The 14,796-nt window shown below is 45.4% G+C and overlaps 1 protein-coding gene across 1 annotated transcript in view; it reads right to left on the reverse strand.

The window, feature by feature from the left end:
* Positions 1–11,331, reverse strand: part of Chst7 (carbohydrate sulfotransferase 7) — a 38,917-nt gene extending 27,586 nt beyond the window's left edge. Inside the window, exon 1 of the mRNA XM_005358932.2 lies at positions 9,746–11,331. Within this exon, the coding sequence (XP_005358989.1) occupies positions 9,783–11,240 (1,458 nt within the window). The 5' untranslated portion in view covers positions 11,241–11,331 and the 3' untranslated portion in view covers positions 9,746–9,782. The remainder of the gene's footprint in view (positions 1–9,745) is intronic.
* Positions 11,332–14,796: the final 3,465 nt, after the last annotated feature.

Genomic DNA, 14,796 nt, shown 5'->3' on the forward strand with positions numbered 1-14,796 from the left:
GGGGGGCGGGGTGAGAGAGAGAGAGAGAGAGAGAGAGAGAGAGAGAGAGAGCTCCCAGAAATGGACATCAAGCAACATAAATGTCAAACATCTAGACTTTCAGTCTGAAAAGTGACAGTGACCAAAGACTGCTGGCTAATGTCTGCACTAGTTCTCCACGGTCTCAGACTTATTTAATTTGAAACAACTTTCAGGTCAAAAAATGGGTTGAGTCAGAAATCAAAGCAGAAAACCATTACCTAGGGAGTGTATGTGGAGGGTGGGGGAAAAGAGGGACATAGGTAGCCCCAGAGAATGGCTGAGAAGATCTTGGTCTGTCTATCCCTGCTATCTAGGCATCATGGGAGGAATTAAGAGTTAAACTTCAATTGCTTTGATCACTCAAGTCCTGGGATTGACCAAGGCCAAAATTAAATGCCCATTATATCTCCTCCAATGGAGTAGAATGAAATAATAACATTTTTCAATCTTATTATAATCTCTGCTGTTAAGTTGGGAGCATAGACCCCAGTCCCTCGTATCTATCCTAGCCCCTAGGCCGGAGAGTTGTATTGGTCTGGACTCCAAATCCCAGCATGCTAGGTCCTAACATCTGGAGGCCCCACTGGGTAGGGCGGCCCTTTCCTTGTGGCCCTAGGCCAAGTGTCAAAAGCCCCCTAGTCCAAAATCTGCACTCTCCACACCATGCTAACTGCTGTGTCTTGGTGAGTCCCTTTTTCTTGTCTATCCTATAGGGTTTTGGGGGAAGCCATTTTTACTTATTTTTGTCAATTATTGGACTCTTTGTTTGCTTTAGGGACGCCTAGCATTCAATTTCCATGGCCCCGTTAGGCCTAAGAGCTACTTTAGAGGAAACGCTGTAATAGACTTAGGCCACTTGGTTGGGCACAGACTTTAAAATGGGCACTTGCAGTTCAAAGCCAGATCCACTGTCTCCCCTGGGACGCCTCTTACAAAATCTTTTTAAATTGAGACTGTCCGATACCATCTGTCCCAAATGGCTAATTTCCCTATGCACTAAGATTTGGCCTCCCTTCTCCCCATTGCCTTTACTCACCTCAGGACCACCCCCACATTCCCCTATGGGCCTGAGCCCCTTTGAGCTGATTTATGCTAGGCCCTTTCTCCTTAACCATCACCTTCCAGTTCAAACTCTTCCACTGGCAGGGTACCTACCCTACCTTTTCCTTTTAAGGTCCCTTCTCCGTTCACACGCTGACAGTTGTCTACCTGTACCCCCACCAGTGGACCCTAATGCCCCTAAACCTGCCCCGCTCTCCCCAGAGGACAGAGTACTCCTCAAACAGTTAAATCCTAAGTCTCTTGAACCTTGATGGACAGGACCTTACATGGTAATCCTCACCATCCCCTCAGCTGCCAAGCTCTTGGGACACCCATGCTGGTACCATCTCTCCAGGCTCAAGCAGACACCTACTCAGGACTCTTGGTCTGTCCAGCAGACAGGCCCTTCCACCCTCCGGTTTTCCAGGATGCCACAATGAAGGGCCTACCTGCTCCTCATCCTGGCATGCTCATCTTTGGTAATAACAATATGTTTTTCCTAGACATATGCCTTCTCATCTCCCCCAAGGAACAGATGTCATGCCTCCGGGATGACAGTATATGGGATGCCTTTCCAGCCACACCTCTTGCTGAGCGTGGACCCACCAACACCTACCTCTCCCCTTCTCCACATTGCCCTATACCCGCAGGAAGTAGCCAGACTTTAGTCAATGCCCCCTTTCCCTAGAGAGCCTATAATTATCGCTTTGATTTCCTGTTATCCCTATATCTAAAAAGTCTGGAATGTTAACTTGGGAGCATAGACCCCAGCCCCTCGCATCTATCCTAGCCCCCAGGCCTGAGAAGCTGTATTGGTCTGGACTTCAAATCCCAGCATGCCAGGTCCTGGGGGGGGGGGTCAGACCACTCCCACAGGATACTTAAGTGAACTCCCAAAAGAGGAACATGTGGCCCCTTTGCCTTCCTCCTGGTGGTCACGTTCGCGGCCTCCAGGTTCCCCTTCGGGGCCACCTGAGAGCGCAGGAATCCCATTAAACCTGGATATTTTTTAATTTGGCTTGTTTTGATTTGGCTTGATTGGGATTTAGCATCGGCAGAGAGCTCATGTTAGAAAAAATTCCTAACACCCACAACTAAAAATTCCCCAAATTTCTAACCTTACTTGAGAACAAATGAATGCACACCAAATGAGTATTAATAAAACTGACATTGTTACATATAATTATGGTTTAAAATTTTTAATGTATGTGTACGTGCCTACATGAGTTTATGTGTATCACACGTGTGAACTAGAGTTACAGTGGATTCAAGCTGCCTGGTGTGTGTGTTAGGAACTGAACCTGAATCCTCTGCAGGAGCCATCTTCCTTCAGCCACCAATCCTTAGGTTTTATGTATTTTTGTTTGCTGGGTTCTGAACTCAGAGCCTCACATATGCTAAGCAAATACTCTACCACTGAGTCAAATCTTCAACCAATATGCATCAGTTTTATAACTAAAACTAAAAAACATCAAAAACAATACAAGTGAGAAACAGCTGAGCTTGCCTGTTTGACAGTGTTTTCCTTTTGTTGAAGAGTTTTCAGAAATTATTTCCATTGGCATGGTGGTTGCTTTTTTTGAACAAATTGCTCTCTCAACTGAAGTAAAGGAATCGAGCAAATATTTTATAATATGTACTCACATGTTTAACCAGCCACCACTAAGGATGAGAAGGCTGAGGACATAAGTCTGGGAAGTGACCAGAGTTTAGACCTATTCAGGGAGCCATTTGGTTTCCACACCAGTGTGAACTAAAGTTGCCAGGGAAAAAAGCAGCACTTGTGTGCTACATGCTCTGTAAGGCTGCTTAACTGATCAGAACAACTTGTGTTGTGGAGAGCCAGAAATTTATACAGCCAGAAGCAAATTACCTTGCTATCTTTACTTTCCTTAATAGCCATTCACTGGTGTTTGAATGTTAATCCATAGTGTGATCATTAGGTAACAGTATTTTAGGATGGACAAAGAGACCTTTAGCTTCCAGCAACTCAGATGCTAAGAATGTTATCAGAGAGCATTTGCCACCTATAGCGGATTTCTCCCCTTTGCTGTAACTTACCTACTCAATATTTCCATCAATGGATCTTGAAAGTGCTTTGATTTGTATTTTGTTCTTGTGGTTCTGTTACCGTAAAAACTTCATAAAACTGCTATCATACTAGTACTTGTGGTAAGCCTGAATCTATGTTCTGGTACCATGATCACATATATTTAGCTCCAAAAGTTTCCTTTGAGGCAAATGCTATGCTTTGGGACTGGCAGATTTTGGCATCCAATCTGATTAGATTTTATCTAAATGCTAAGTTTTTCTGTTTTCCCATTGGGTTGAAGTTTTCCCTCACAAATAACACTGCCTTAACAGTAGAAAAAATTCTATTAAAAATTACTTGTACCTGTGACATTCCTGCTACATTTCATAGTATTTGTAGAACCAATTTTAATGGGTAATATTTAACTTTATCTATAAAATTTGGCCTGTAATACAATTTCCATTGCGCATATAATCATCTAGATTGATGATTAAATGAATAAATGGCACTAGTGGTCAAAACTGAATAAAGCTTTTGGATTTCTTAGCCAAACACATTCCGATTAGTTTTTCTATATCTAAAACCTACTGTTTTCGGAAAACATTCATTATCACCTAATGTTCTGGTTATGTTTTTCTGTTAACTTCACACAAGCTAGAGTCTGGGAAGAAAGAACTTCAATTAAGAAAGCGCTTCCATCAGATTGCTGTCCTAGCACCTTGACACCCCAGCTGTAAGGTAATACTTCACAGAAAAGGCTTCAAATCTATAAGTAAAAATATGTCACCTCCATGCCCATTTTGGGATGTGATTCTAGGCAGAAGTGACTGTCCTGTTCATCTCATGGGAGATCTGTTGACCCAGCATGCAATGAATGCTCAGGTTGAACTGTAGTGGTTCTCTTTCCTAGCCTCTACCCTCTGTACTTCAAAATATTCACCACTGGCTAGCATTCTGATTTATTCTCAGCCTCTAGCAGCATGGTCTTTATCATGAGGAAGGCCAGCTGCAGAAATATCGGTGTGGCTGTTGACTTTATGCCTGTCCATGAAAAGGGAAGGGAGCAGAGCTGAAGGGTTCTAATTCTCATGGAAACATCACTGAGCTCTGCAACTTTTTTCCAACTAAAACGGCTTCCTGTTCAGCTTCCAAACAATCCTCCACTTCCCAGTGTTCTTGAACTTTGGCCAGAACTGTTTCTTAGTCTCTACTGCACTCAAGCAGAGACACTGTATTCAGTTAGGGTTAGTTCCTTCAGTTCCATTCGGAACCAAGAGTATGGGAAGCCAGAAGACGTGAGAGACTGAGCTTTACTTGGGAGCCACCACATTGGACCAGAATGTCAGACACACATCTCAAGGTCAGAGAGTGTCTTTTAGTTTCAGTCCCTCTGGACTGCTCATGCTGGGAGCAGGCTAAGAAGAGGCATATTTAAAGAATTCTAAATAAGCTGCTTGTGTTTTTAGAAAGAATCACTTCCAATTATTTATATTGAATTTGTATTCATGAGAGAAAACCTCAGCCAAAACTAAAAGCAAACTTTTAGAGAATGATTGGAATGCAAGGAGCTGGGAGTTTGCCTAGCTTTGGGCAAGGCCCTGGGTTCCATTCCCAGCACTTGGGGAGGGGTGTAGAATGAGGATTCCCAAAGGATGCTCATTAAGTGCCTATTCTGTGCACTGTGTTCCCTGCTAAACATATGTTTCTCCTCGTCTCAGCTCCGTATTTTGGGGTGATTAAACAAGCTCACAGTATTTTTAAAAACTAGTTCTATTAAACTAGTATCTGTCACACGTATAGAAATCATGGAAGCATGCGGTAAGAAAAAGAGTATGAAAACCAGTCTCCATTCCTAGAATCAACTAATATACTTCTTGTTATGTTTTATGCAAATTTAAATAAAATATATTGGCATCTTAATACATAAGTAAGACTAAACTATATTTATTGTCCTGTACTTTCCCACCACATTTATTGTTTTGGTGATTTTTCTATGTTTTTTGTTTTTCTGTGACTATATTATATTTTATTGTAGAAATGTATTATCGCATATTCACCTTCTTCCTGATGCCACACTGTAGGTAGGACATTTAAATTGTTCTAGGTTTGGTTTTTGCTGGTTTGTTTGTTTGCTGTTTTTCATTGCTTGATGACTGAGCCACATCCTCAGTTAATGACCTCTTATACTTAAGAAAGTACCAACCTAGGACCCAGGTCCCAAAGCCTGGGTTCCTGTGTCCTAATGTCAAAACTGACTTCATATAAGTCAATAAATGACTGTTGGTACTTTGGGCTTACACATCACTTTTCAGGAATAGTTTTCTCTCAGTTCTCACTCACCAGACTTGAAGAGTATTACCATTTCCTAAACAAACATCAAACCCACCATCAGCTGAGGGAACTTGCCAAAGAAGACAGTCCCAGAAGGAACTCAGAGAATGTCTGAATCAAAAATAAGCACAAATCTCACTTACAAGGGATAGTAATGATTTGGACATGGGTACATTTTAGAAAACTGTGTGCTACTGAAGCCCTGTGATTTATATCTACCTATTATTGGTATGAACACACAATCATAACCTATCTATGTGCTTGGATATGCACACAAATATGCACACCATCATCACCATCTCAAACTATCATCTTAATGGCCTTCGGCTCAAACACAGTACACAGCTTAATTTGCTACTGAAAGTCAGAACTGATAAAGGTTCTATATAGAAGCAGTGTTTTTAAATGCCTGTTATTCAGTAGTCTGGGTTTAAACCAAGTGTAGACATTTCAGTGATAATTAATACATAATCTTGCATAGAACTTTGGGGTTCAGTTCACTGATTTAAATGTAATGAGTTCCAAAATGGTGGTGGCTGGTCATTTCTTTTGTTTAGAATGATTTCCTGGGAAAGTTTCCTAATTGTTAGGACTTAAACTACAGGACACCTGTCTCTGTCTCTACCTTCTTTCAATGGCAGCATATATCTTATCAAGAACAAAGACCTAAAGATTTAGGGCCTTGTGGTAGAATGTATGTTCGGCATGCTCAAGGCTCTGGGTCTATCATCAGTATGTGTATGTATGCACAGACACGCACATGCACACATATAGGGGCAGTATGAATGGAGTCTTGTGTGCTGGCTAGTTTATGCCAACTTGACACAAGCTAGAGTTATCTGAAAGGAAGTTAACCTCAATTGAGAAAAATGCTTCTGTCTGTAAGGCATTTTCTTAATTAGTGATTGATGGGGGAGGGCCCACTTCATTGTGGGTGGTACCATCCCTGGGGTGGTGGTCTTGGGTTCTATAAAGAAACAGGCTGAGCAAGCCTCATAGTAACAAATCATGTAGAGCAAAACAGTAAGCAGCACCCCTCCATGGCTTCTATACCAACTCCTGCCCTCAGGACCTGTCCTGTTTGAGTTTCTGTTCTGACTTCCTTCAGTGATAAACAGAAACGCTAAAGTATAAGCCAAACAAACTGCTTCCTCCCCCAACTTGCTTTAGATGATGCTGTTTCTACCAAGGATAGAGGGCAAAGGGGGACATACTGAAAGGACAGGACAGCACAGCAATCTGCAGAGAACAGACATAGATAGTGTTTCTGCAATGATGGACTCTGAGATGTGAATCTAAAGACAACCAAACATCTGAAGATATGCAGGTGCTAAAAAGCCCCGTGTAGAATTTCCCTTGCCATAATAACACCTTTATCTGCAAAGAACTTTGTAGTTTTAAGTTCTTTCACATAAAACACTGTGGCAGAGTTTGCAGCTTATTAAGTGCCCTTGAGTTCTCATTCTGATCTTGGCCTCATGCCAGTGGCCTGGCCCAGGAAATGAATCTTTGGTCCAAGCCAAGTGGTTTGCAGTTTGGCTGTATAGTAGTTGCCTTGGGAGCTTTGGAAACCCCAATGCTTGGGTCTGGAGACCCCACCATAGACTGAATGGATCAGATTTCCTGTGTCTGGAGTGAAGCTCAATGATAGAGCACCTGCTTATAACATACGCTGGACTATGGGTTCTATATCCAACACCAAGATCTACCTCACAAACATCTCAGAGTTGGGGTCCCAGGCATGGGCATTTTCCTAAAAGTTCCTCGGCTGAATATATAGTAATGGCTCTCTCCTGCCCATATGGTTTTCCTTTCTCAGACTCCAGTTACCTACTGTCAACCACAGTCAAGATATAGAAGTAGAAAATCGCAGAAATCATTTATAAGCTTTACTACACTGCTCTGAGTATCAGGATGAACTGTCATGCAGTCCTGCTCTGTTGTATCTGAGATGCAAACCATCCTTTATCTAGAATATTCACACTGATCCACAGTGTATACACCATCTGTCTCATGACAGTCCAGAAACAATACACTGATAAAACTTTTATTATAATTAATTATTATAATCATTCCATTTTATTATTGCTGTTAATATTTTAATGTGTCTAATTTATAGATTAAATTTTCTCATAGGTATGCATGAATAAGGAAGATCATGGTACATATAAGTTGTAGTATTATCAAAAGGTTTTAGAAACATACTCACCGAAGAAGTCAACTGTAATTTTCACCCAAGACTGAGAAGTGCTGATAAGAGCCACTCAAGAGACTTCCATTTTTTATGCTAATTATTGGCCTAGGCCAGACCAAGTGAGTTAGCTCTAGCCAGTGAGTAGTAGGTCTAGTAAGTGGTGGGTTCTGAGAAAGACTGTTTTACCAGATTACCTTCCTAGGAGCCAGGAATACAAGCATTTTAATAAATTCACACATTGATATAAGTGTCCAATGTAGGAAAAGGAGCTCAGTCACCAAAGTCTACAAGAGGCTAAAACTTCTACCCAGATGTGCCTGCAGTCCAGCAGAGAAGCACCATCAACCTTCCAAATAGCAGCTGCAGCATCTCCACCCACAGTCACTGTCACCCACACAGACTTGCACTCCCGAGATGACAGAGTCTTTGGATCCTACCCTCATTTCTAATTCCCGGCCCCAGACATCATTCAGTGTGTCAAAAAAAATTGGGGGAGGAGGTGGAAAAAGGTTTTTGGAGCTTCTCATGTCTTAAAGCCACAGAACGCTTCAGCTTTTGTGCACAGGAGGAGTTTCCTGAAGTCTGTGAACGTGAGTTAGGATCCATTATAGTAAATACAGATGATAGGATGTTTTTGTTACGACGTGGGAGTCAAAAACAAAAACAAACAAAAAGATGTGGAGTCTAACGCTTTGTCTGGCTTTTGGGAAGCTAGTCTTCAGCTTTAATACAAGGGGAGGTGCTTAGCCTTACTGCAACTTAAAATGCCATGCTTTGTTGCAATCCTTAGGAGGCCTGGCCCTTTTAAACAGAAACAGAGGCATCTTCGATTAGGGGAGGATCAGAAGGGAGGTGGGGGAGAGAATGGGAGAAGAGGGAGGGGAAACTGCAACCAGGATGTAAGATAAATAATCTAATTTTAAGAAAAATTATGAGAAGTCTCCCTGTGCCTTACCTTCCTTCACTGTAGAAATCAGGAAAGAGCACATACTTCCTAGCAATTATAGAAACTGATTTGATTACTGTGAGAAACAAATTCAGTTAGTTTCCTGAAACCACTTCCTGAACCCTAGGTCTATTAACCAAAAAGAAAAATCCATCTTCATTAACATCTCTTCAACCTTTGTCCTTCCATCCCATCCTAGGGGAATACTGAATTGCACTATAAAAGAATAAATGGAAACTTAAGTCACTTCTGGCCTCTGTCCCTTTTCTTCCTCCTCTGGTCTGCACTGTACAGAAGGCAATTCACAGTGTTTGGGGAAATGCATTCCCATGCCACTGACTAGATTACTATGATGAGCATCATGCAGAACAAGATGCAAAACGGTGCAAGGGAGTTGGGGGAAAACCCAGCCCAGCCTTCTTAGAGCACTAGAGGAAGTTGACCAAGGAGCTTTTGTGACCTGATACAAACGGGATATGGTCAGATATCCTGCAAACAGCAGTCACCCTCTAGAGAGAGGGGAAAGGAGAAGAGAGACAGGAAGGGAGAAGGGCATCCACAAGCCAGGGAAAATAATGTCAGTTTTACTTGTTTAAAATAGGCTGGAGTCACACAAATGTGCATAAATCGTCACAAGAGTTGCCTGAAAGTGCTTGCATGCTGAGTACTCAGGAAGAGAGCTCTGGAGCCTGAGGAGAAGAGAGGCGAAATATCAGGCAGAAAAATTAAGAATAAGTAGGGGAAGAATCCACACTTTTCCGTGACACCTTGTTTTTGGTTTTGGTTTCCCCCTCTGGCAACAGACACCATGGCAAAAGGCTGCCCCACGGGCCAAACAGCCATCAGTTTCAGAACCATCAGTCTCTAAATCCTATGCTCCACTCTTCCAGTCAGTTCCCAGTCTCAAGTTGCATTAGGATGCTTTAGGCTTCTCTACTGCCTTTGGACCTCTGACGCCTCATAAGCGGGTATGAGAGAGCAGAGAGCTCTGGATGCTGCTTGAGCTACATTTACACATCTCTCATCGCTAGGTCCTCCTCTGAGAAGGGAGGTGGCTAAGCAAGTGAACCCATTGAAGCAGGACGTGCTCTGACAGCAACCCTCTAACTCCCCTTTCCCCACACTAGTTGTTTCCCCCAACACTATTCCTTACAATCTGCCCTGTCCAGAGCCACCTTACCTGGATCAGCCCTGGGGCAGGGTTTGGGATCAGAATGTTACGTGGCCCAGTTGGCCTTGGTCTCCAGGGATGTCTCCCCTTCCCTGGCGCTATCCACGCCGCCGTCGTCTCTGCTGCGAGGGTAGGCCAGCAGTCGCATGGCGGGGGCGCAGGCGGCTTCCACCTGGCGCACCTGCTCTTGGCTCAGCCGCTCGCGCCAGGCGTACACGGCCTCTCGGGCGTCCCTGGCAGACAAGTGAAAGGGCCGATCTGCGCCATAAGCCGAACCCCTCGTCATGTTGAATGCAAAGGCATCGAGCGTGGCGAGCGTCCGCAGCCCGGAGAAGCGCAGCAGGCGGCGCAGCTGGGCTTGTGGTTGCCACACCAGGTCCTCGTAGCGCAGCTTCAGGTAGCGACGCCTGAGCCAGGTGGGCGCACCGCGTGCGAATAGCAGGTCGCGCAGCCAGGCCTCGCAGATCACCTCGAGTGCGCTGGTTAGGAAGAAATCGGCTCGCGGAGCGGAGGGCAGCGCACGAGCCTGGGCTCCGGGACGTGCACCCACGCCGTGCGCCAGAAGCACCCGGTGGAAGCGGTCACCCCTCTGGCGCGTGCGCAGCACCTGGATGCTCTCGCGCAGCAGCCCCTGCCTAGACTTGAGACGTGAGTTGTGCACTGCCCGCGGGTCACGGAAGAGTTGCACCACCTTCAGGTTGAGGCCCGGGTCACGTAGCAGGGGCACCAACACGCCCAGGTCGAGCAGCCGCACGTCCTTGATGACCACCACCGGGTACTTGCGGCACTCGGCCTCCAGGGCGCGGAGCGGGACGGGCGGGCAACTGCTTTCACAGGCTTTGTCCTCGACGAGGCCCACCTCGGAGCGAGCGAGGGGCGCGGCAGGACACAGCGGCGGCGAGCAGATGACCTTGTTGGTGCGCCAGCGGAAGAGCATGGTCGTGGTGAGGTTGGCCGAGTCCGGTGCTCGCGCTGCGGGGTCCCCGGGCTGCGCGTAGAGCCGCAGCACAGAGAAGTCACAGCGGAAGAGGGAGCGCAGCATGTCTCTTAGCGCGCCTTGTAGGCTCTCGGCGTCGCCCGGATACAGCGCCTGCCACAGATGCCACATAGGCTCATACAAGTAGAAAACGTCCGGGTGCTGGTTGAAGAGTTCGCCCAGAAAGGACGAGCCAGTACGCCAGGTGGCATGAACATAGATGTGTTGCTTCTCCTGGGCCACCGCCTCCCCGACGGCGCTAAGGTTGCCTGGGGACCCAGGATATAGACCCGCGTCTCCTTCGGCCCGGGATCGCACCTCCGCGTTCTGCTCACGCTCTCCAGCCGCCGCCGCCTCCAGGCTCCATACGCCCAAGCTGCGCTGCAGGCCGGGGCAGTTCCTGACGCCCTTGTCCTGCTCGCTGCCACTGTCCAGTACAGAGGGGATGAGCAGTAGCAGAAGCGTGTAGAGCACCAAGAGCAGGGTGAACTTGCAGTACTCTCGGCGCCGCCGCCGACGACCCTTCATAGTTCACCGAGCCCCCCTCCCCCCCGCTTCGCCCAGGGCAGAGCAGGCGCCTGGTGGCGGTCTCCTCTGCCTCCGAACTGCAGCTCCCGCCTCTTCGGGTCCCTCTGCGTTGGGTGGAGCCGAGAGGCCAGGCAGTGCGTCCACTAAAGGAAACTTGGGAGGCGGTGGTGCTGGCTTGCTCTGTTTGGCTCAACCTCTTGAGAGCACTCATTGGCCGGTTCAGCAGCTGCCCGCCTTGTCCACAGTTCCCGCAACTTCTCCCCGCCCTCTTAGCCTCCCGGGTTCGCTCACTGCCTAGCCAGATTTGTACTAGGCTGCCACAGGCCAGGGACACTCTCAGGGGTGCACGGAGCCTTATTCCACCTCTCCCAAACTCCTTCAAAACGAAGTTAAGTCTTCGTTAACCAACTGACTTCAGGCGAGGGACGGTCCTGGACGTGAACCCTACCTAGAGAACACCACTGTTTTATTGTTGGTGGTTAGTTTGTTTGTTTTGTATCCTCTGCCTTGCCATCCTGGTCCTAGACAAATGATGACTCGTCATGATCTACACTCCTTGGCCCCACAGTGGGTGTTGTGGAGTTCTGAATAGAGTACTCAGTGAAGATAAAAGGTACCCGCCTGCACCTTTTGTTGGTGGAGGCAGGGAGACATTGCTGGATTCATGCAAGAAATTTGATGGGTACGATCAAGTAGCCTTTGTGAAATTCTAAGTGTTCTGTTGTGCACATTTTACAAGCATTCAATTTACTCACTTGCACTATGATTAATTTCCAGTGCCAGTTATCCTAAAGTTCCAGCCCTTAGGGGTTGATGCTACAGTTTAATCCACATGTATACAAGGATATTTGCAGAACCAGAGTGGCAAAATGGTGAATTTTCCCAAGAAATGGGTGTTTAAAAGAACACATAGAGACGTGTGCCAAATGGCAGATGAAAAGGTAACAGGAAATCCAAGAGGTAGATTAAGCTTAAAATTAAAATTTAAAAGAGAACTGAACAAATGTTGTTTTCCTCGGTTTCAGCTGGGTGGAGAACAGGGTAGGCAGAGTTGTCTCTCACCTACCTTGATAAGGCCTGGAAAGATTTTTTTTTAATTATTTATTTATTTATTAAAGATTTCCATCTCTTCCCCGCCACCGCCTCCCATTTCCCTCCCCCTCCCCCAATCAAGTCCCCCTCCCTCCTCAGCCCAAAGAGCAATCAGGGTTCCCTGCCCTGTGGGAAGTCCAAGGACCACCCACCTCCATCCAGGTCTAGTAAGGTGAGCATCCAAACTGCCTAGGCTCTTACAAAGCCAGTACGTGCAGTAGGATCAAAAACCCATTGCCATTGTTCTTGAGTTCTCAGTAGTCCTCATTGTCTGCTATGTTCAGAGAGTCCGGTTTTATCCCAGGCTTTCTCAGACCCAGGCCAGCTGGCCTTGGTGAGCTCCCAATAGAACCTCCCCACTGTCTCAGTGTGTGGGTGCACCCCCCGCGGTCCTGAGTTCATTGTCCGTGCTCTCTCTCCCTCCGCTCCTGATTTGGACCTTGAGAATTATGTCCGGTGCTCCAATGTGGGTCTCTGTCTCTGTCTCCTTTCATCGCCTGATGCAGGTTAATATTCAGGAGGATGCCTATATGTTTTTCTTTGTGTTCTCCTTATTTAGCTTCTCTAGGATCACTAATTGTAGGCTCAATGTCCTTTGTTTATGGCTAGAAACCAAATATGAGTGAGTACATCCCATGCTCCTCTTTTTGGGTCTGGCTTACCTCACTCAGGATAGTGTTTTCTATTTCCATCCATTTGCATGCAAAATTCAAGAAGCCCTTGTTTTTTACTGCTGAGTAGTACTCTAATATGTATATATTCCATACTTTCTTCATCCATTCTTCCATTGAAGGGAATCTAGGTTGTTTCCAGGTTCTGGCTTTTACAAACAATGCTGCTATGAACATCGCAGAGCATATAAAGATTAAAAGACTGAAAACGAATGGACTTCTCTCCACCAAGGGCAAGTGTTCAGAGTGGGACATGAGAACACCCGTAAATATCCGTCTTCTCTTCACCAAACCTTCCTCATTTGTCAAACCTGACTCATGTGGCTGCTTTCTGTCCACAATTCTCTTATTTTCCAGCCTCTTGTGTATGTATAAGTATATATGCACATACGTATATATTCACACACACACACATATACTATATAGTATTTCGTAACTACTTACTTTGGTCTCAAATCTTCCTGTTCAGTTAAAAGACTCTGGGCCATTCTTTCTCTCTTTCTCTTTTTTAATTTTAAATTTTGTATTTGTATGTGTGCAGGTGCATATGGAAGTCAGGGGACAACCTGGAGGAGGTTGTGGATCCTGTGAACGGGGGACTGAACTCAGGTCGCCCTCACTGAGTCATGGCACTAGATCTGGGTCATTATTTTAATGACCCTTGTGTGAATAAACTAAATCCCCTTGCCCTTTGTCATTTCATTACTAGTCTAGAAAAGCCACTATCCCCCCAAAACCTGCTTTTGGCTCTGTCTGGACTCACAGGCACCAAAAGTTTCCATAAAGGATATATTGGCATCAAGAGAAATTTAACACCATCAGATAGCCTCTGTAATGCCATATTCATCGAGTCAGTTTCAAAATTCAAGTCACCAGTACTATTTCAATTCTCTGCTCTTCACCAACTAGGGTTACTCCTACACCCTTTTCCCGAAAGTGCCATTATTTTCTACTTTTTTTGTCAGAAGAAAGCATATTGAACCTTTCCCTTTCCCACCAGTAACATTTGTGTATCCACTCTTGTGCATTAATCTCCTTCGTAGCAAGGATATTATTTTTTAACATAAAATTCATAGCCTCTGGTATGGTTTTGCTTTCCTCATTTTCTTTTTAAGCAAATAATGTGGCTTTTGGCTCACTTGGGGAGAAAAATATGTCTGAACAGAATGTAATTAACTTCTGGTGTTTCCTTCCAAAAACCCCAAGCCCAGTAGTGGAAATATTAAAAATACAATTATCGCACACCAGCTCTGAGGTGGGAGAGAGCCTCTGGAGTCATAGCTCAGTTTATACACTGTTTGCCTCCTATGCAGGAAACCCTGATTTTCTCCATCTGGGGAGAGAGGGAATGGGAGGGAGCAGACAATGTTATTGGACTAGATGATTTACAAGAAGGCACAGATGACGGGTACTGGTAGCTCAAATTACACCTCTTGAGTGCAATGCCTATCAACTGAACTGCTAGTAGAGACAAAGATGTAGTCCTCTCATTCATCCTCTTGACCTGTCCAGAGCCTAGTTCCAAAGACCTTGTCATAGCCGGAACCTTGGCTGAAAAGCCCACAACAGCTTTAGCAGAGTTTTGGAATGAATCGGACTCATTAAGTACATGATGGCCTTGTTACAGTCTGGCCTGGCCATTATAGACATCAAACATGATAGCCATGAGAAGTGGGACTGGAGAAAGTGATTTAGAGATGACCTGGAAACTTCCTCGCTGAGAAATAGTTCTCATAGTATAGAAAGCACTTATACGAGCTCCACCAGAGAAAAGCAATCAGCAGTCCTATCCA

This window comes from Microtus ochrogaster, chromosome X, assembly GCF_000317375.1.
Source record: "Microtus ochrogaster isolate Prairie Vole_2 chromosome X, MicOch1.0, whole genome shotgun sequence".
Taxonomy (NCBI): domain Eukaryota; kingdom Metazoa; phylum Chordata; class Mammalia; order Rodentia; family Cricetidae; genus Microtus; species Microtus ochrogaster.